Source organism: Anarrhichthys ocellatus, unplaced genomic scaffold, assembly GCF_004355925.1.
Source record: "Anarrhichthys ocellatus isolate YVR2014 unplaced genomic scaffold, GSC_Weel_1.0 scaffold42, whole genome shotgun sequence".
NCBI classification, from domain to species: domain Eukaryota; kingdom Metazoa; phylum Chordata; class Actinopteri; order Perciformes; family Anarhichadidae; genus Anarrhichthys; species Anarrhichthys ocellatus.
The window spans coordinates 2,190,294-2,211,974 of record NW_022280072.1 but is presented as its reverse complement, the minus strand read 5'-3'; the positions used below and the strand labels follow the sequence as shown (position 1 = coordinate 2,211,974).

General features: G+C 42.8%; 2 protein-coding genes across 8 annotated transcripts in view; one reads left to right on the top strand and one right to left on the bottom strand.

Annotated features, from left to right (window-relative positions):
* usp24 (ubiquitin specific peptidase 24) overlaps positions 1-12,726 on the bottom strand; it is a 40,172-nt gene extending 27,446 nt beyond the window's left edge. For 6 of the 7 annotated variants that reach the window (XM_031868263.1, XM_031868264.1, XM_031868265.1 and 3 more), the window contains exons 1-16: positions 12,286-12,726; positions 8,710-8,878; positions 8,382-8,449; positions 8,140-8,283; positions 7,187-7,312; positions 6,791-6,826; positions 6,636-6,701; positions 4,962-5,027; positions 4,679-4,753; positions 3,636-3,794; positions 3,440-3,554; positions 3,172-3,275; positions 2,942-3,049; positions 2,751-2,846; positions 2,047-2,208; positions 897-989 (exon numbers count right to left, since the gene is read on the bottom strand). In XM_031868263.1, the coding sequence (XP_031724123.1) occupies positions 897-989; positions 2,047-2,208; positions 2,751-2,846; positions 2,942-3,049; positions 3,172-3,275; positions 3,440-3,554; positions 3,636-3,794; positions 4,679-4,753; positions 4,962-5,027; positions 6,636-6,701; positions 6,791-6,826; positions 7,187-7,312; positions 8,140-8,283; positions 8,382-8,449; positions 8,710-8,878; positions 12,286-12,603 (1,905 nt within the window). In that variant the 5' untranslated portion in view covers positions 12,604-12,726. The remainder of the gene's footprint in view (positions 1-896; positions 990-2,046; positions 2,209-2,750; positions 2,847-2,941; positions 3,050-3,171; positions 3,276-3,439; positions 3,555-3,635; positions 3,795-4,678; positions 4,754-4,961; positions 5,028-6,635; positions 6,702-6,790; positions 6,827-7,186; positions 7,313-8,139; positions 8,284-8,381; positions 8,450-8,709; positions 8,879-12,285) is intronic. The other variant, XM_031868269.1, reaches the window with a different exon arrangement.
* A 922-nt stretch (positions 12,727-13,648) lies between these two features.
* bloc1s2 (biogenesis of lysosomal organelles complex-1, subunit 2) lies at positions 13,649-17,353 on the top strand. The gene is made up of 5 exons (XM_031868385.1): positions 13,649-14,130; positions 14,337-14,453; positions 14,622-14,741; positions 14,851-14,955; positions 15,386-17,353. Exons 1-5 carry the CDS (start codon positions 13,965-13,967, stop codon positions 15,415-15,417), a joined length of 540 nt encoding a protein of 179 aa, XP_031724245.1. The 5' UTR covers positions 13,649-13,964; the 3' UTR covers positions 15,418-17,353.
* The last annotated feature ends 4,328 nt before the right edge of the window (positions 17,354-21,681 follow it).

Genomic DNA, 21,681 nt, shown 5'->3' with positions numbered 1-21,681 from the left:
CACACACACACACACACACACACACACACACACACACACACACACACGATAATGACAACCATTAAAGCAGAATGAGCACACAAACGCGTGCCAATCAGATTTTGTAATTGGATTGCTTTGTCATCACAGACCCACTAATTTTTGCAGTTGTGTAAACATGAGAAAGAAAAAGCAGAGCCTGGGATGTAAAACACTGGATCAAGACTTTGACTGTTTTAAAGAGTTCAGGTGTTTTTAAATGTGTTTGCATGAGGATCTTCTCCATAGTCTGTGTTTCACTACAGTAGATGTTTGGAGAAGCAGCAAAGTAATGTACTGCTGTGGATGGGGGCAGCAAAACATATTTTAGACCCCGCCAAAAAATCAATATCAAGTGTACGCCATTTTAAGAATATGTTCACCCTTAAACTCGACGTCAAACAGCCTTTACTAAAGGGGAGCTGAAGTAGTTATAACCCTCTAAACTATCCTGTTAAAATATGCTGAAGATTAAGTTTGTCCTCCAAATCAAATATCAAACATGTACTTTTATAAATCCGAGGCTCTGATTAGGTTCCTCTCTGCATGAGTAAATGTGTTTGCACTTTCACCAAAGCTGACCATTCATCCAGCAGCTAAAATCACTCATTTAATGCCGCCAGCTCTCCCCCAGGACCCGATCAACACCGCTGTGTAAACAATTAGTCAGTGCCAATGAAGCCCTCTCAGTGAAGCAAGCAGAAGATTAACACACACACCTGGTTTTTAACTACCTCTCGTTACAATCAAGTGTGAAATTATCAACCGGTGACCAGTGAAACCCCTTTGTGGTCAAGCACCTTCCTCCACGATTGGTTGGTGAAATTGGACACAGATTGTTCATTGGAAGTATAAATGATACAGGCTTGTTCTCTTACTTTCAACACAGAGTTAGCTTTCTTCTTGCCCCAAGTGCCAGTAAGAAATGAGCTTTGAGTGTCGCTGCCTTTACAGTCCTCCTGAGCGTGAGTCTAGAAACATACATTTCATTTGAGGGGCAGTTTGACTCTAAACACAGTTCACTTCTTTTCCTGTCTGTAAATATAAAACACACATTCCTTCCAACGTCTTTCACTCATTTCTATCCTTAATAATAGATAAATCAAGACGACTTTGTAACGCTTCAAGCCACCCTATTTATCATTAATAAGCAATGAATTAACATTTAAATAAATGGTTTATAACAAACTATCATGTAGTTAGCATCACGTAAAAGGATATTTTTTAAGTGTTTAATAATGAGCAGTATTTGACGACGATTACACCGTCTCCTCTGAAGACATATTTTACATTACTACAACTGTTTTACTATATTGTCATAAGAGGAGTTTATGAAAAGTTTATATAATGCTAAATCAATAAATGTGAAAGACTCCTTTAAAGAACTGAGGAGTTTAATCATAATACGTGTCGTTTCTTGAATCTGTCAACATGATTTTACAAATCCCATCTTTATGTAAACATGAATCATTATCATCATTATTATGGAAAATTAGTTGGTTAGCACATAGAAGATATAGAAGCTCCTTTGACTAAATACCGAGTCAAAGCTCTGCAACAGGAAGATCAGAGGGTGAGTAAAAAGGGAGAGATTTTGTGACATCGGTCTCTGTATGATCAGAGGAAAAAGAGGAAATTAGTCCTTTTTTAAAAAGCTTTAAAATGAATAATAAACTTGTGAAAGACAGTTAGTGACATGCTTCATCTCCGACTCCACTGCAGCTCCGTGAACGCTAGACAGAGGCAAACTAAGAGGAAAAACATGTAAACAAACTGCGGTTGAAGGGTGACATGCTTCACTAACGAGGACATGCTAACTGTCACAGCAGGCAGACAAATGTAGTGGCCCAATGTTTGCTATGGAAGACCATTTACACCAATGTGATATATATATAAAAAGATCCCGTCAGTCATTATGAAGAGAAACGTTCTCAAAATAATGACTTAGTATCTCGAAATAATGACTTATGGTAGTTTCTCATTAGTCCACAAAGACAATGAAAAGCAACTGTAGCACGTCTGTCTCACCTTCTTAATGTCCTCGATACATTTAATGATGTAACCGCGTTTCACGGTCTCCTTGACGGCGTAGGCGTCACTCAGGATCCCCAGGTGCTCCTCCAACGCCTGCTGAACCAGACTGGTGGGCAGGCTGGGGAGGTGAGCCAACTCCCACAGCACCTCCAGCACCTACACGGACACAACATGAGTCAGACTTCACCTGAATAATAAAACCTTCTATTTACTTCTCCATGTCCTGAGCCTTGACAGAATGACAGATAGACCCATGAGCGGGTTATGAGACAACGGGCCCCTCGTACACAGACATGCATAAGGTCCCACAAACCTCTCCTACTCATCCTCTGTGTCTCTTTGTGGTTGTTAAGTATCTCTCTGTGTGGTAATTTTGTGTCTGTGTAGTTGTTTTATGTCTCTCTGCGGTTCCTTGAGTCTCTTTGTGGTCGCTTTCTGTCTCTTTGAGGTTGTTTTGTGTCTCTTTGAGGTTGTTTTGTGTCTCTTTGAGGTTGTTTTTCCCCTTTTCATTGTGTGTCTCTTTGTAGTTGTTTTGCAGTCTTTTTGTACCTTGCATGAGTCGTTTTATGTTCCAGGTTGAAATATGTCTCTTTAAATGACATTCTGTGGGTTGGCTTTGGGGCCCCTCACACTTTTCGCCCCTGGGCCTCTGCCCAGTTGGCTCGTTCAGTAATCCATCCGAGGATAAGCCAACATACCTTTCCTGTTGTAGTTTCAGAGCGAGCCTCTCTGCCGATCCTGCCGATCAGACTGAGCAGCTTCTGCCTCACGCGGTCACTCTCAACCTCCCAGCTCTGAACAACATGCAAAACAATAAATAAAAAAGATGACTATTTCCTCTATTCAAAGACGTACAAAACACTTTTCATTGAGCCAACACAGCACTGACCTTCTGTATGAGGACGAAGAGGTGGGTGAGTTGATCAAAGCTGAACTTCACAGCAGCAGCAGCGATGATTGTATGAATGTTTTCTATCACAGTTGATGACTGGCCCGCCTGAAACGATCACAAAAGAACCAATAGATCCATCAAAAGCAGGAAAATGTCACTTTTGAAACATTTGTCAAACAAAAAGAAAAGTGTTTTTGAGTTCTTTTGATGTGTGCACTGGTGCTGACCTGTATTTTCCAGATCTTGGAGAGTTCGTCCAGCGACAGTTTACTCCCCAGCAACTCAATGATTCCCTTAATTCTCTCACAGTACTGAGCTTGATCAATGTTACCTGAGACATACAAATATTTAATGAGCACTGTGAACACCGTCAAACCAAAGCCCGAAAACCTTTTTAAGATGCATTTATGAAGTGGTTACAAATTAAATTGTTTTTCAAAGCACTTTGTGACAAACATTTGAATCGGTCTGTGTGGAAGTGATGGGTTCTCTTACCCTCCAGTGCTATTGATAGGACTGAGTTCTCCACCAGCCAGTCCAAAAGCTTATCTGTGTCAATGGCATTTTTCACCGTCTTTGACACTGTACTCTCCTCTATCAACTTTGTCACCTGAGAGAAGAGGCAAAAACTCATTAAAACACACCAAAAAAAGAAAGAAATCTCGTGTAGTTTAGACTCCAAAGAGCTGACCTCTTTGAGGGAGTTCATCTTGGTGGAGAAGTGGGGGGTTTTGAGCATGCGCAGCAGGGTGTCCAGCCTCAGGTCATCCACCACAGTGACCAGCTCCCTCTGGAACCTCATACACAGCAGCTTGATGGCCGACAGAAGGTCCGGGATGCTCACCAGACGCTACGGTAGACCGACAAAATGAGGAGCAACATCTCGGTTAAAGGCACAATCAATGCAGTAAAATAAAGAAATCTATATATGTCTGATCCTGTGTCGGCGAGTTAAAAGGCACAGTGAGTAGGATTAGTCGATCAACGTTTGTAAAGACAACATTCAAATGTGGCCCCTCCTCACAGGCTCAACAATGGCTACCACGTTTGCCACTCGCACTTGGAACGTCAGCTTAGCGCTCCGCCTCGCTATAATCACGTCTTTTGGCGCTATGACCGCCATTTTTGTAGCTTCCTCTTGGATGCCTGCTTACGATCTGGCACCTTGTTGCTACATACTACATATTTATGAAGGTTGATGCCCAGAAACGTCCGAACGGTACATACATTGTTTAATAGCAAAAACCAACAAATTGTGTTTTTAATTATTCAATTGTCTCTTGTTTGATACCACATATGTCAAAAGATATTTTGGAGTATTGTTTTTAGAACTAATTCTCTCTTTTTTCTTCCTTAAAGAGCATTTACATGAGGAAACTGTATAAAGGCGTTTAGAGCTAGTGTTAAGAAGTGAAACAGGTCTTAATTCTCTGTGTATCTATTTTATATTGATGTGAAAACATCTCCTTTAAACTAGCGTTGAATAGCTTTTCCTCCGCGGATTTGTAATTCACAATCAACCTGTCGAAGGATCAGCGACTAGAAAGCATTGATGCCGATTGGCCGATCGCATATTTGTGCTAAAAATCCGTCACTAGTGCAGCAACAAGGACACAACCCCTCACTGGCTTCCCAACACAAACGCACCAACAAGCCGGATTGAACATAAGTGTTATTGCGTTCTCTCTCTCCATGAATTCCAGTGAAGTGAGGGTGACGAATATAAAATGCTACCTTGTCTTTAAGGTCCTTTTCCTCCAGGTTCTGCACGTACGTGATCATCTTATGGATGACTGGATCGAGCATGGGCTAGGAAAAACAATATGAAACTTTAATGGCCACTGCAGCAAAACGGTAAGAAGATACAGCAAATAAACACAGAATACTTGGAACAAGGACAAAAAAACAAAACATACTAGAAAGATGTGAATTACAATATATAAGGCAAAATAGAGATAATACACAGTAGCAGTTTAGGGTCAGTATACTACCAATAAGTGCGTATGAGATGGCTCACCTGGACGAGGCTGGAGTTCAGATATTCTGCACCGACTCCAAGAGGCTGAACCAGAGCCGACACGCACTGCGGAGGCAGAGCGGAAGAGACTCAGATACAAACAGACTAATTAAATCATAAATACCAGCAGTCTGACAAATAAGTGTTCATTTTTTGAACATAATTGGCCTTAGTTGTGAGGCCGGGATGTATCTATATATCTATAGGTGTCACTTTTGACGGCTTATTAAAGAAGATCTACACAACAGCAACAACCTACCGATGCTTTCAGATTCAAGTGTTCAGAACAAAAGTCACACTGTGTTCAAACTGATGCTGTTTATGGTCTCAATCTCTAGTTTCAAGTCTTCTTCAGCATGACGTTCATTTAGAGTAAAACAGACCATAAAGCAGGGTATGCTTTAGGGCGGGGCTACTGTGATTGACATGTCTCTACGTCGCTCCTACACAGTCCAAATATGATAACTTCCGAACTCAAAGCTTCAAAACATCAGTCCACAAACCAACAGGTTGATGACATGACGACTCCGTCCATTTCTTATACAGTCTAAGGTTCTCACTGGTGCATGCGAGTGACAGTAAACAGATGTGTGGGTGAGTTTCCAATACCAGAGGCCAGCTGTCATTTGTCCTTCGGTGCTAAATCACAGGAGTGTAATGAATGGTTCCCGTGTTCCTGTTTCTGGCTATCTTCCATCTCTGCTTCTGGGCTCCTGTCTCCTCCACCTCCCTATTCACTCAGTGAATCCCCCCCCCCCCCACACTTGACTTCCTGCTTAAAGCAGACAAATGAAAGAGTCAGCCCTGGGAGTCAGTGGAGGGGGGAGCACTCATCTCATTATCTTTCCTCCTTTCACTTTCACTCTCCCTCTCTCTGTGCTTGTAGTATGTTAAGTATCTGACAGCTTACACACTCTTATTGAGCTTTCTGACACTGAAGAGCACCCACCCAGTCTGCACCCACTCTCCTCATTTTAGAGCTGCACCCGAATCTGACTCGTCTTTATTAGCCAATCGTGCCCGTGCACCTGAACCTTTTCCGGAAGCAAACAATCGCTTCAGCCTCGGCTACCAGTCGTTCATTTCAACACGGATAACGAATCACAGGACTTGCTAACCTTGTTAATCAGCAGCTGTTGCGCAGCTTATTTTTGAAACGAGACTAAAAACGATGGAGACCATTTTTCGTTTTTTAAAACGAAGTGAGTGTCTACGGTGATGTCGGCAAACCCACCCGACCCGTCTTGAAACAGAAGGGGGTGTGTGTGTGTGTGTGTGTGTGTGTGTGTGTGTGTGTGTGTGTGTGCGTGCGTGCGCACACTGAATCAATGGCTATGCTCTGCTGTGGTTCCGGTTAGGTTCCCAGAAGGAAGCATCAGTACAAGGATGCCTCAGAACACACAACACAACAGAGCAGTTTAACCATCACACAGCGGGAGGATGAGAGAGTGTGTTTGTGTGTTAGTGAGGGTGAGGGGGGGACTCTCAGTACTCTGCAGCTGAGAGCCGTGGGGGTGAACAACGGTGACCTTTCGCTTGCATAGTCTGTCTGAAAGTCAGTCTGCAGCGCTTCTCTCCGTCCACCACCAGTAGGAACCGTCTCATCGCTCTCACGACACGTCGGACCAGTTAAAAAAAAGGTAAGAAGCTCAAAGTAAGGACGGTTTCTCTTACAGCAATCTCGAGTTCCTCCGTATTGAGCTTCGCCTGGATGGCGGTGAATCCTCCCAACTCTCCAAACTTGACACAAGGAAAGGAGACACATGAGGGCAAACTAAAACAAATATGGCATTAGTGTAAAGGAGACAGAAATCTGGCTAATTACTCACTCGATTCACCAAATCAACCAGCCAACCGTGAGGCTCCTGGAAGAGAGAAGTATGTTTATTAGTGGATTTATTCAGTAGTGACACTGCAGATTATTGTCCGTCTCTCTCTCACACACAAACACAAACACAAACACACACACACACACACACACGTACGTTGTGTGTCACTCACACATGTTCTTCTGAACCCCATTGGCTCAGTTACACAACAGCGACGATGAAGAATTTGTCGCCCCCCCCCCGGACCCGACTACGAACAGTAAACACAGGCTAATAAGGAAGTGTGTGTGTTCATACTAGCACAGCTTTACATACCTTACTAGTGCATCTGGATGACTTGGCACACATACGCCGATCACACTTAAAAGAGTCCCAAACACACGAGTCGCCCCTTACCTTCTGATAGGCGTTGCTCGGAGAGACGGCGAACATGTTGGCCTCTTCCCCAAAAACTTCCGCCCAGTTCCTCTGACAGGCCTTCATCCGGTTCTTAAAGTGGTACTCGTTATCCGGGTTGAAGGCCTGGACACAAAAACAACAACGACACAGAACACAAATACATATTTATGATTCATTCTTCAGCAGCAGATTATATTCTTTTTTAAATGGGGTCACTAGAAGATCATTCTTGGTTTTGGAAACAAACTAAAGTAATTTGCTGATTCACAGCATCAGCCATTCACTGATTACAATGAATTGTTTTCTCATATAAACTACGGACGTTGTCCAGAGGTTCACACATGAAGCTCACAACAGGAGACGCATGTCAGACACATTCTCACTACTGGAAATACTCCATTTGGTTTCGGCGAGGGGTGAGAGTCTCTCTCCCTTCCTTGAATTTGTCTGACGACTTTTCGTCGTCTCTCCAGTTCTACTTCTTCGTTGACGTCTTTGTGTTAATGAGCCTTCTTCTTCACCCTCAGATGTTTGCCTTCTTCTGTTTTTAGCTCCAGCCACATGATAGAAAAGTCATCAACACGCTCACTCGCTCGCCATTAATTCTGCGTAAAATGATCGGCTCCATTCCCACATGGACTTAATCGGACATCACAATGACTTTGTAATGGGGAGCTGATAAAGTCTGTCGTGGTTAAAGTCCGGTCCGATCGATTCGGACATTTCCGCTCTCACATACAGCTTCCTCTGAGTAATGTCAGATAATTCCAGGGTTGATCTTCTGCCACACAATAATAACTGATTGATCATTTAAATTAAAATGTGTGTTTTTGTTCCAGAATTGTGTCACGGGTAAAGTATTTATTTAAAAGTAATACAAACAAGTTTTAAGAAAGAATACAAAAAGACAGAAGAAAGGTAATAAAAAGACAAGTATTATGAGAACAGACCATAGTCAGGACTCCCATCAGGTTTACAGGGACGGGGTCCTGCTTCACCCTCTCTGCAACCAGCTCCACCAGCAGCATCAGCATGTTGTAGATTCCCTCGTGAATCTCGGTGCCCCATTTGTGAACGGCACTGCTGGTCAGCAACTGGCGACGGCGAACAAGACGGACAGAACGGAGGACGATTAGGAAAATGTACGTCGATGAACAAGTACTGAAACACAGTTAATCTCTTTGTTGCTCACCTTTTTAAAGGCCTCCGGCATGCACCGATCTATGAACCGCTTACAGTTTTCATCAGCGTCAGCAAGACCTGGCAGAGAGGGAGGAGTTGGATTCACATATTCATCTCATATTCAAACATGGGGACAAAAAAATAAATAGCTGTGACTAAGGAGGTACAGATTGAGCCATGAGACACAAGTGTCCAAAATAACAACATGTGAAAAACACCCAACGGTCCAAACAAAACATGCCACCCACACACATAAAAATGCAGATGGCGAGCATTTTGGTTATAATGCTCGCCATGGTTAAAATACATTTTTCCCTCCCACACAACCGCGGTCTTACCGTGCCGGGCGAGGCAGGTAGAGGCGATAAGACACTTGCCCAGGGACTCCTCTCTCTTGTACGGGATGGACCAGTGGTCGGTGAACACCCGACTCTCCAGCTCGTACAGGTTGGTGGTGGGAAACTCCATGCTGCCCCCCGAGCAGTTCCCATTCTCATCGTTGCTCCGCTGTAAACGCACATGCATGACGCAATTACAACCCTTTCCTTTTTTAAAATCGCACTGCGTCGTCCGTTGTTTCAGGGCGCTGCAGCTGTCCTCTATGCGAGGTTAATTCAAACAGCCTCTGGCAAAGATAAAGTCAGAGAGGATGATGCTCAATTCTTTTGCTCGCTCGTGTCCTCTCTCCTCAACGATCTGCCCTTCATCTCTATTTCCTTCCAAAAAAAGCTTTTAAAAACAAATCTGCACAGGTGCTTGTTTTCAAGTGTTTCACTGAAGTCAAAAGGGTTGTGATGTGTAAGATGTGGTGTGTGTAATGAACCCTCCACCACCTGACATGATGCTGTCTTGTTAGCAATATGATGCTACCTAGAGTTATCCTGGCACCAGTATCGGAAATGTCTCCAGTACAGATCCTAAAACGCTGGACCGGTTATCGGCGAGTACGCGAGTCTATGCACCGATCCGATATCACGTTATTATATCACTTATCAGCTGATTTACACTACACAGGAACAACACGCGTCACTCGCTACCCGATCTGTACATCCTGCTCAATAAGTACTGCAGCTCTGTAAAAAACATAGCTGTAATCTGTAATCGATGAAGGAAGAAGCCAACGAGTGAGCCACCTCGCGTCTTTCTCATCTCTGAGGAGAGTTGCACACACGCGCAGTACCGATCAGGCAAAGTGTAATCAATGCTAGAGCTGGCAAAATGTCAGCAATCTGGCAATATTTTACAGTGGAGAATCTGTCAAACTAGATAATAAAAGAAAGTTATATTGCAATGATTCTCTGTATGCATTTGTTTTAACTAAAGGGTTTAACTTGAGCCAGGTCATACAACAACGATAGCGATCCTATCACAGCCACGCAGGGTTAGTAGTATATAGCTGTTAAATATTACAGTAATATATATATGTTTTCAGATCAGAACTCGGCTGATACGCTGCTTCAGGTATCGGATCAATATCAGGAAGGACTAAAATGGCCTCAGAAACATCTGTCATGCTGCCACACAATGACGTATTTTCTGCGGTCACAAATGAACCGGTCGTGATGGTCAGGTTTAAAACCAAAGTGACCTCTTAAACCGTCTGCATTCACGGTTCACGAAGCTGAGCTCAGACTCAGAGAACACAGCGTGGCCAGTAGCAGTAAATTGTACGAGTCCATGCGGTGAACGCACCCGAAGGATTATTGAATAATTTACATTACGTTTACATATTCATGATGTCATTTGAATATTCATGATTAAATTCTTCTGAAATAGTGCTGTGGAACATTTCAGCATGTGTACAAACATTAAAGCACGTCACATTCATCAACTAATGATTGATGTTTGCTCTGCAATTGTGCAAAGCATTTAAGCAGAGCTATCTCTAGAGGCTTGACCTGCTGTCTAGTATTAAAAAGCATCTTAAGCTACGACGGAGCTCTGGGATTCAGCTCCAACTACATTAGAAATGACCAACAGTGTTCACAGCTCATTGGTCACGTTGGCCTGTGGGCACTGCAGAGTACAAATATGAATACAGCAAAGTACAGTTAGGTCAAGTCTCACCAATTTGAATACATCTCCACATATTAGCATACATAATGGTCAAGGTGTTCAGTGCATGTTTTAATGAAACATTTTATAAAAGTGCTGGACTGAGCGCTAAAGAGGAGAGCCGGAGAAAGAGGGAAAGGGAGGAGAAGGCAACAGAGGAGCATCATGTTTCATCCCTTCCTTTTCTGGGTAAATTAGAAATGACAGATAGATGGATGAGAGGAAGGAGAGAGGGCGAGAGACTAACCTAACACCGGTATAAAAAAACAACACTAGGTTCAAAGTAACAGAGGGGAGACATTTCATTGCTGGCAGAATTTGCAAATCCCTGATAATTTAGTATAAATACTGGTTCCTCTGATTTCTACAAAAAGGACAACATAGAGAAAACAAGAAATGTCCTATCTACAATATTCAGGACCTCTTGTAAATAACCAAACGGGAGAACAAATGTGCAAATAAGTTGCAACGTCCTCATTGTTTCAAGACCTGCAGGCTTTAGGAGAAACGGCTCAGGTCTCTAAAGGCACAGACTACATGTGAGGAGGCTGTGCAGGGCGATGAGGTAACTCGGGCCACTCTGTTACTATGCACCCTGCAGCCCTCCTGGGACCCCCCCCTGCAAAAATAAATAAATAACTGCAATGTGTTTGTGTGCTAGGGAGACTGCAGGCTATATTTAGGAGCATAACATGGGGCCATAGGCCTGTGACGTGCCTCTTCAGCACAAACACAGCAAACAGAGGACGCGAGGAAGAGGGGAAATAAAGCAGTTTTATATTCTTGTGGCTGATTTTCTACGCTGCATGTTTCAGGAGTTATGACGACATGTGGGAGAGACGCTTCTCCAACTCACGACAACTACACATTCTGTAAAGGTTCCAATAATATACATGAGTGCATAACGCAATAACAATAACGGCTGAAACAAGATGGAGAAAATGGGTTCAAATTTGACTTGTGGACATAGAGGGAAAATCGTTTTTTTGCAGCTCTTTTTTAGATTTAATGAACTCAGTATGAGTCACTTTGAAACATCATTATTGGCATATTTACAAGAAATAGGCTCATTATCTACAGTGACCTGCAAGTGCTATTTTCTGCATACTGTAAATGCCAACTGTTGTTTACGCTACAGCTACAACCGTGTGACAGCGGGGAAAGAAAGATGGCCAAAAGCTATTGTGGATAACTTGTACCTATTTTATGCTGATTCATAATCACAGCAGCTGGAACAGCCAATCAAAAGGGATACAACACGTGGTTAGAAAGTCTGAATCAGTCATCTTACAGTTGTGATTTTTTTTTTAAAGAAAGTGCTGCTCTCCTTTGAGGTGGATCTCTGACAGAACCAACGACCGGCCTCAAAGCATCAAGTGCAACGATCCTCTCACACACTAACACACACACAAACACACTCTCACACGCACACAAACACACTCTCACACGCGCACACACACATGATCAATTACCTACTACCAGAGAAAGTCTGTGATTTAAATCCTCCAGAGCGACGCCTCTGTGCCGCTACACCTGGTCCGGCTACTGGCGCGTTCAACAACTCTCAACTAACGTTAGCTTAGCTAGCCGGCTACTATAGCTAGCTGGGTTTAGCTTGTAAGTTTAGAATAGCGATTTAAAGGTTAAGCTACATCTGTTTAAGTAGCTATATGCGTCATGTTAGCAGACAAGTGACAACGTCCTGGTCTCGTATAGGACTGGAGAGTATTTTCCGCCTGCTCTCTGACAGCTCACGTTGGGCTCGGTGCGTGTAGCATCGAGGCTAGCTAGCTTTAGCTAGTTTAAATGGGCGAGCCCCACTGTTCTTGGTTGGAGACGCTGGTTGCTACTGCTCTTACCTCGCTATCCACTACATCATGGTACGCGGGCGGTGGATCAAACCCTCCCGTCCCGGTCCCGGTCCCGGTCCGCCCGCTGCTGCTGCTGCTGCTGTTCTCCACGTCTCCTCCGGTCGAGCCGCCCACGCCGCCGCCGGGTGCAGGCCCGCTCTCCATCGGCTCGTATCCATACCCGAGTCCGGGGCTTTCGTTCGTCAGCAGCGCCACGGCCTCGTTGATGTCGTTCTTCGCCAGCCGAAGCGCTTTCCGTATCACGTCGGGGTCCGGGAAACCCATGCAGAGGAGCGTCGTTATGTGCTGCTCCTCTTCGGTCTCCATGTTTTTTGGGGTGGGGGGGTGGTGTGGTGTCTCTACAGACTAATAGTAACGGGGTGGTCGGCACAGCCCTGTAGCTGTGCACGCCGCCATGTTTACAGTCCACTGCTGCTAGCCTGTCACGAGCCTAGCTTCTTTTGACACAGGTGTTATGCCGAGTTCTGCCTGCCAAGAACCGCATGCTTCTCGCGGGAGCGCGCACAGCGATAAATCCCGAGACGTTGTAGTGATTTCTAAGGTTTTTCTAAGATAAAATAAGATAATCCTTTATTTTGGACATTTACAGGATTGCAGCAGCATAGTGGATAGTGCAAACAAGAGACATAGTAAAAAACAAGATCAAAACAAGTATTATAAATAACTTAATAAGTAATTAAACAGTAAAAAGGTAACAAATCCACAATAACTAAAACATAACAAAAACTATTATATATACAGACAGAATATTTTTTTATTGCACGGTGTATTTATATTGCACAGATTTTGTGTTGTGTATCAGGGATGGAAGCCCATTTTTAACAAGAAATTAAAAATAAAATTATAAGTTAAGCATAATAAGAAAAATACAGATATCCTAAATTAAAATGTAAGATAGCCTAATTTTGATTTACCATCTTATAATTTAAGAATATATATTTTTAATCATGTCTTAACTCGTAATCTGTTTTTTCTTTGGCAGAAATTGGCTTTTGTAATTATTATTAATGCATTAATTCAAATATTATGAATGCAATTCAATTGTAAACTATTATGTTACAACCATAATATTAAATATGGTTTACGTATTTTTATTGGGGGGGAATATAAGGATGACCTCTTCTAGCAGTAAAATAATTATCTGTATGTTTTTAAAATGGTGATAAAATACTAGAGAACAATGATGTAGTTTTGGAGTGAAATGTGGGATCCATTTGACGATCAAAACTAATGTTGGAGGAACCTGTGCTTTCTATGTCATCAGAACATAGACAATAAAGTAGCTGAGTACATGTACTTTACCCAGAAATATACATTTTATTGAGGTTTATTGGACAAAAGCCAATCTTTTTGAAAAACAATTTATTAATTCTCAAATTCGATTATCTTTTTATTTTTTAAATTTATTGTATGTGAAAAGTCTAATTATTATGTTGACAGGCTGCAGCCTCCATGCATTTTTTTAAAATTACTTTCTTGTTTTTACTAAATAATTAAATATATTGTTAGCAGTAATTTGTAAAAGTGGTATTAAATAGCATGCCTCACATTCCAACCTCATCAGGGCGTGGCAAAGCGCGCGACTAGCGGGCGGTGCGCGGGTGGACGTCACGTGACCACTCATGTGACAAGAGAAAAAAAAAAAAAAAAGTCAAAACAGGAACAAAATGGCTGCGACGGGCGACGACGCCGCAGCAATGGACAGCATCTCCAGGGCACCAACGGCACATTTGGCGGCTCTGAACGCGGCCGCGAGCCTCAGCTGCCCGGCGGAAGCCCCGGAGGATGTGGCGGAAAGCCCCGCGGTCGCTCCCAAAAAGCCCAGCACGAACAGTGGGTGATTGTCTCCTCGCAGCTTCCGTAGCTTGCTAATGCTAACGTAGTAGCATCGCACAGTAACCTAATATTTTGCTTTTACGTGCGTTTAACATTGTAAACCATTATTGTCAGTCTGTTTTCTCTTGAATTGTTTATCCTGGCTTTATTATTATTATTTACTATTTTTTTTCTGGATGTATCCTGCTAATGCTCGCGTGCAGGTGATGGTGGTGTGGAGACAGCAGAGGAGGCTGTGGAGCCTGCAGAGTCCGATATCAACGAGTTGTGCACCGATATGTTTGAAAAGATGTCCGTCTTCCTGCAAGGAGAACTAACAGGTCTTTTAACACATTGTACATCTTCTCTATTTCTGCACATAGGAATAAACTACATGTTGAGCGAGAGTAGTGATTTAAAGATGCACTCTTTAATTTTTTACTTTCATAATCACCTCCCTTACCCTCTGTTTTGTTCCCTGTCTCATGCACATGTCCTCACCTGTTCAGGGACTTGTGAGGACTACCGTCTGCTGGAGAACATGAACAAGATAACCAGTCTGAAGTACATGGAGATGAAGGACATCAGCATCAACATCAGCCGTAACCTGCAGGATCTCAACAACAAATGTGAGTGAGACACATTATCCGTCACGATATTCTTGTTTATTTCCTCTTCTTACGTTATATCTTCTACTGCAACATGAACGTCCTGCTGGTATGTCTGTTGTTGCTCTAGATGCCAGCTTACAGCCCTACCTGGACCAGATCAATCAGATTGAGGAGCAGGTGTCTTCACTTGAACAGGCGGCTTACAAACTGGACGCGTACTCCAAGAAACTGGGTAAGACGTTTAATATGCAGAAGTGTGCATGTATAATATTTTACTTTGTTTTAATAGAATCGGTCTCACTCGCTATATCATTGGACTAAACATAAAGCCTCAGCACAGCACGTAACATCACGTCTTCATGCGCACACACACACACACACACACACACACATCCAAAAACTATCGATGTGCTTCCTTTACTTTACTGTGTTTGGTGAGCAGAAACATTATCGCTTCTCTCTCTATTTGATGGTTATTTTGACTGGTATGTGTAGCACTGACTAATAATACTACAGCACCTCTATCATTATAAAGTCCACCAGCAGATGGTGCTGTGACACCACAGACACACTTGGATATTTCTACATTACAGCCAAACGTCATCAGACCGCATTGCCTTTAGACTTGAGTGATCACATCCTAATTTTTCTCATCTTTGCAGAGGCCCGGTTCAAAAAACTGGAGAAGCGATGAGTGGTGGGGGGGTGGGTGTAAGAGGCCGACTTGAGAGTCTCGGTGCCTCCTCACCTTCTTTAACCCTGCATCGCCTTCTCCTCGCCCTGCCAGTCGAAGCCGGTAGCTGCGGGGAGGACGTGAACTGAGACGATAACAACAAACAGTTCGAGACACTTTGACACCTAGAAGGAGGACCCTGCAGGAAGCAGCTGAAGGCACATGAATTAGTAATGTAATGCTCGGCTTAGATTTAACTGCAGTATCACTGATTTTGGCAGCAGTCGTGCGGCCGAGACGAACTGGAGAGTGTGGCGTGAAATTCACTTTGTTGAACAAATCTGTCTAATTATCTTTAATTGAGTGGTGGAATCAGAATGTACTAAAGAAACAGATTGTCAAAGACTTGTGGATATAACAACACTTTGGTCATGTGTAGATATTTACCTGATGAAGCATGCTCTCAGATGTTTTTAATAAATATCCAGCCTTCTAATTCTGATCATTTTAGGCATCCAACCTCTTGACTGATATATTTCCACTTAATGATGATGTTGTGATTCTCTGATGTTACACGTTTACTTGTCCTGGCTGTGAATTCTACCACAAACTGGTTAAAAAGGTTACTGTGTAGAGAGCTGCTCTCTCTCCCTGTAAAGTGAGTTTAAAGCGTGCAGTTTTAAATGAAAGATGTTTGATATGGATGAATTATTGTATCCCTGGAGATTTTGACACTTAAAACTGGAGTTTTTTTTTTTTTTTAAATAAACACCGTGTGCATGTCATTGCATGACTGTTTCCTTTAAGTTAGTACCAGGAACTTTCATTTTGTTTTTCATTAAGAATAACTCTAGAAATAGACCCTCTTCTCTCTGATGGTCTCGTTTAATAATGGAGGTCATTTAGAGACATAAGTGTTAAATGAAGATGTTTTCATAAGCAGTTAGAAAGTTCCTCACTGTAAAATGAACCTCATGCTGGCAGCAGATGGCAGCCCTGCACCACTGATGGAGACTTAAATTGATGCTCAGTGAGTGTATCAAATATTTTGTAGCTTTGGGAAAAAAACTGCCCGGCTGGAGGAGGTTTGACTTTCAGTCTTAAGAAGGAAAAAAACTCTGGGAAGCGTGAGACCAACAGAGGGAAACGGATGACCCAACACTTGACAATTCAAAGGAATGGGTGACTAAAGATGTGTGTGGTGCCCTCTGTTTCCTCCTTTATATTATCTGCCCCACAGCAGAACCCAGAGCGCTTTTTTTTTTCTTCCCATGAGCAACGGATTATCTAAACTGACAGGACCTCCCTACTGAGAGTGTGTGTGTGTGTTTGGTCATGCACATGTACACGTGTGTGTATATATATGTTTGTGCAAGACCTAATCTAAAACAGGTCTCTATTAGTCCAGTTGAGGCCCTGGCACAGAGGGAGCTCATTATTCATACTGTAACATTATTTACTGTTGCACTGTGATCCTTCCATCTCTGCCTTCTTCCAGAGCCCTGGGGCATAGATTCAGCCTCCCCTTCCCAAAGGCTCTCAAATCGGGTCTATTTAATGATCTTTGGGGTTGTTTTCTGAAGGCTAAATGTGAGTGCCAGGAGGCAGTCAAGCGTAGAAGAGAAAGGCAACATGGTAATCATAGGTAAACCTTTTTTTTGTATTCTTCAAATTCAAAACTAGACTATACTGGAGCAATGTAGTTTGGGTGTGGAAACGTATTATATTCTGTATGAAATGTGTGTTTTTAATGGTTTTCAGACCGCGTGGATGTAAAGTACTGATATAAGACTTAGTATAGTGGACAGATTTAAAGGGGGCATATGGAACTTTTTCCGTGCTTGTACATTTGGGTATCTGGAGTGTCTATCAACTCACAAACTGTGAAATAAGAGTCTGTTTTTTGTGGGCTTTCTAGATCTTGAACGTAATCCAACGTGCCATTCAGATTATAGCTCCCCTTCCTGTGTCCCACGCAGGCTCACCGAGGGCCTAGATTTGGTTTCAACATTGTCAGGGACACATATTAAAGGTGCTATAGACGAGATTGGGAGCATTTTGATGCTCTCAACATGTCACAGCCTGAGCCTGCGGTGCGTAACTTGGGGACGGCCGTGGCTCACTGGGTTAATAGGGTTGTCTGGTAACCGCAGGGTCAATCCTCGACTGGGACGTGTCGTAGTGTCCCTGAGCGAGACACTGAACCCCCGGCTCACTTGGGCAAGCTAGCAAAAAATGTTCCCAAACTTTGCGTGGAGTCTCCTCTCATGTAGTGGTGTTACTTCTTGTTTATGGGATGGTAAGGCGGAGGAGTACTCTTTACAGACCACCTGGTTTGTCACTCAGGCCTTTTGTTGCATTTCATCATCCTCACTGATGCAACATGATCATCATGTTTGACTCCATATAACTTAACAATGAAGATCCTTCAGCTGCACTTTTTTCTCAAAGGATTACAGTCATAAGACGAAAACATAATGCTTTCCGTGTATTCCTCAGAAAAGACTCTTTTACTCTCTTTTTTTCCATTTCTGATCCTTATCCACAATGTAAATGCTGATTCCCGGCGTTGAAATAAAACCACAACCAGCGGGGGACTCTGTGCAGACAATGACTCTCTTGCAAACATGCTCTAAAAATGATCTCGCAAACCTCATCCACTTCCCTGCTTCTACTACATGCAGAGAGAAGAGGCTGAGACAATGCATATGTCTCAACACATGTCACATACAATATATCAGTTACATAGGAATGCTTCTGATTGAATTAGATACACCGTGGCTTCAATGTACAGATGTAATCAACTTAAAATACAGATTACGCAAAATGAACCAAATAGGCCTAACTCAAGAAAATAAATCATTCCAATTCAGATCTTTAGAAACGATACGGCCTCAATTTGATTTGGTCTGACGGAGCTCAGGGGATTTTGCCAGAAATCTGACTGAGAAAAACAGAATCAAACACATGTCCGTCATCAGCTCCGAGCAGAAGAGCCATCTTTATTCCTCCATAAGCCTTGAAGCGGAGACCGGGCCAGTTAACAATAACAGGGCAGAGTGCCACGCCGCAGTGTTGTGTAACTGACAAAGCAAGCACGAAGTTTTGGGCAGATTCCATGTTTTCATGAATGAGAGCGGACAAGGACACTCAGAAAGCAATTTTCAAACCACATTTGTTCTGTTTTTTTTACAAAAGTTAGCATTTCACTTAATTGGGCAATGTTGAACCAATGTAGTATTGTGAAATATCTTTTTTTCTTTTGGTCTCTCACTCTCTCTCTCTCTCTCACACACACACACACACACACACAGAAACCGTGATGGGATAAACAGCCCTCCATAGCTGCACATGTTAATACCCTCCTATGTCCCTGTAAAGCACTGACACTTAAAAGACAGCCACATGGCCCGGGAGAAACAGCAGAGAGCTTCGCGTTTACATCCATTTTCAAATCAGCCAATAGCTCTGGGAGGTATTTCGGTGCAAATACGAGCCACATGTGAGATCTGAGGGGACTGAGTCGAACTTCAAATACCTTCTACGAGCAGTGCACGAAAAGCCACATGAGGTCAACGTTTGGTACCGCAATCATTCACTGCGCTCCGCCGCTCACACCTTCATCATATACCCCGAGCGCACATGTGAGGACGCACAAGACCTGCGTGTTACATCTGACCCCCCTTTTGAAACTCGAGCCTCGAAAGATGGCGTCTGCCAGGTATGTGGTGCTGTAAGACAAACCTAATCCATTTTGATTTTACCAAAAACGTTCACGCCGTCACTCCGTTACTACAAATCTAGAATAAGACCAGATGGGATTGTGGCACAGACCACGTATGGTGCAGCATGCAGCGCCATTTTGGACGTGAGACGGATTCCAGCCGTTCCCAGCGGGCAGCAGAGTCGGGGTGTCAAGACTCTGGCTCCAAGACTCTCAGATCCTGAGGTTGAAACGTGGACCGAGGGTCCTTTTCCCTGCAGGAAGTCGTAACCAGCGACACCTGAGAACTGTCCTGTGTAATCTTTGTTAAAATGCGATGTTGGTTTAGTCCCGGTGTGTCTCCCGTTGTTGTTTGTGTTCCCATTCTGACTTCTCTGTGATGAGTCAGAGCCAGACTCAGACTCTTTGGCACCACAGCCATCAGTGTATGTGCATTCATCCGCATTATCCACATTACATCCAATTCCGACAAGCCGTCCCAGACGCAACGTCAAATCTTGCTGAAACGCATGTCAGCTATTAAAGTCCAAGAGTGTTTATAAATGTAATAAAATGCATTAATTTATTATTGTGTTGAATAAGTGCCACATGCACATTTAAAGAGGGTGTTTCCCAAAACAAAAACACAAACAAAAGCAGGAGAGAAGAGTAAATCAAGCCTACATGTCTGGATTAATTGATTAGATTAGGTTTATCTGCCAGAGAATACATATTTGAAATTAATATAGAATGCTTGCGAGCCTTAATGCATTATACATAGACTATATAAGAAGTGGACGTAGTCGTCGTGACGTCACCCATTGGTTTGTGGACGTTTTGAAGCAACCAATAAGCGGAAGTGACCATATTTGGACTGCGGAGAAGTAACGTAGAGACGCAGTATACGGCTCTGGTAGTGAGGGACCTGTCAATCACCGTGTAGCCCCGCCCTAAAGCATCCCCTGCTTTATGGTCTGTTTGACTCTAAATGGACCATAATGTACTAAATGAACATCATGCTGTATTGAAGAAGACTTGAAACTAGAGATTGAGACCATAAACTCATGTTTACAATGTTTACTGAGGTAATAAATCAAGAGAGAAGTAGAGTCATTTTCTCATAGACTTCTATACAACCAGAGGAGTCGCCCCCTGATGGACATTAGAGAGAATGCAGGTTTAAAACACCTCCGCATTGACTTCACTTGACAGAACCAGAGGTTGCTGCCTGGCATTATATTATTACTTTTTTAATTGTCACCTGACGCTCGATGTTTGTGTTTTCCTTTACGTAAATAAAAGTAATTTCCACCATAAATTGATGCAGAAACATATTTTGGTCGCACAAAGTCACAAGAATGCAGGAAAGAAAGTGTTCGATGCTCAAAATGTCTTCATTTCATCACATCCTGTTTATCAGGAGTAAAATGTCAGTAGTTCATAGTTAGCTCACAATTTAGAAATGGCTTTTTTGTCTGCCATGGCGAGTGTGTGTGTGTGTGTGTATGTGTGTGCGTGTGTGTGCATGCTTGTGTTTTCTGTTCAGCATGTGTTCATTAGCTCATCCAAATGAGTAATAAGTGTCCGGGAGCCATAAAAAAAAGAGTTGACTCATCTCTCAAGACCCCAAACGCTGTCCAAAAAAACAGAACTCAGCAATGACACACAAAGACATTCTGTCTGTCCAGCACAGGCTCACAATAACTGCTTTTCTTCAAGATTTATTGATTTGGCGAATAGTGAACCTACATCAATCTCTGTATAAGTGTTTTTTCTTTGCACTGTCTGTTCCAGTTCCATGACTCTGTTTTTCCATGGACAACAAACAGCATGAAGACTGCAGAAAGGCCGAGCATCAACGGCAGAAAGCTAAAGTCGTACACAGAACTTCTGCTCTACAATCCCAGAGTTAAAGGAGGCATGAGCTGCTTATGCCTTTGAGCTTCTTAACAGACCACCTTTTGTTCCCGTTCCTATTCTGTCAAATAATTTGAGTCAAATTCATTGGATGCGTACGCATACATGGCCAATAAAGCTGATTCTGATATGTATTTATTAATTGAACCTTTGTCCATAAAATCACTGATATAATATCAAACATTATACTGTTTCCCATTCTGACTATCCTGTTCTGAGACAATAAAACCATGAATTATGCTCATGATATGCATCTATACCTTACAAACTAAATTGTATCTATCGATCGTATATATACAAATAAGGTGAAGGTGCTTTTGCCATTGTTGCTCAAGTTAAAACAGACTCTTCGTTAGAATACTCCTCCCCTCATAATGTGATATTCTCTGGTTGGTATGTGTCGTATGTCTTTTTATCTTGGCTGTCTCTTTTTCTTTCTTCTTTTCATATTCACTCATTTCTTTCTTCTTACAAGTCCCCTTTAACCCACTTTTCTTATTTTCTTGTAACGCTCTCAGCCCAAAGCTGTCTCACCGAAAACCGAGACAAACTGGGGACATGAAAATGTTCTGCTTTGTGTAACCGTGTGTGAGAGAGATTCAGCTGAACATTGAATTAGACACACTTTTTATTTCCCTCTGCTTGTGGACAAAGGTGGGACAAAG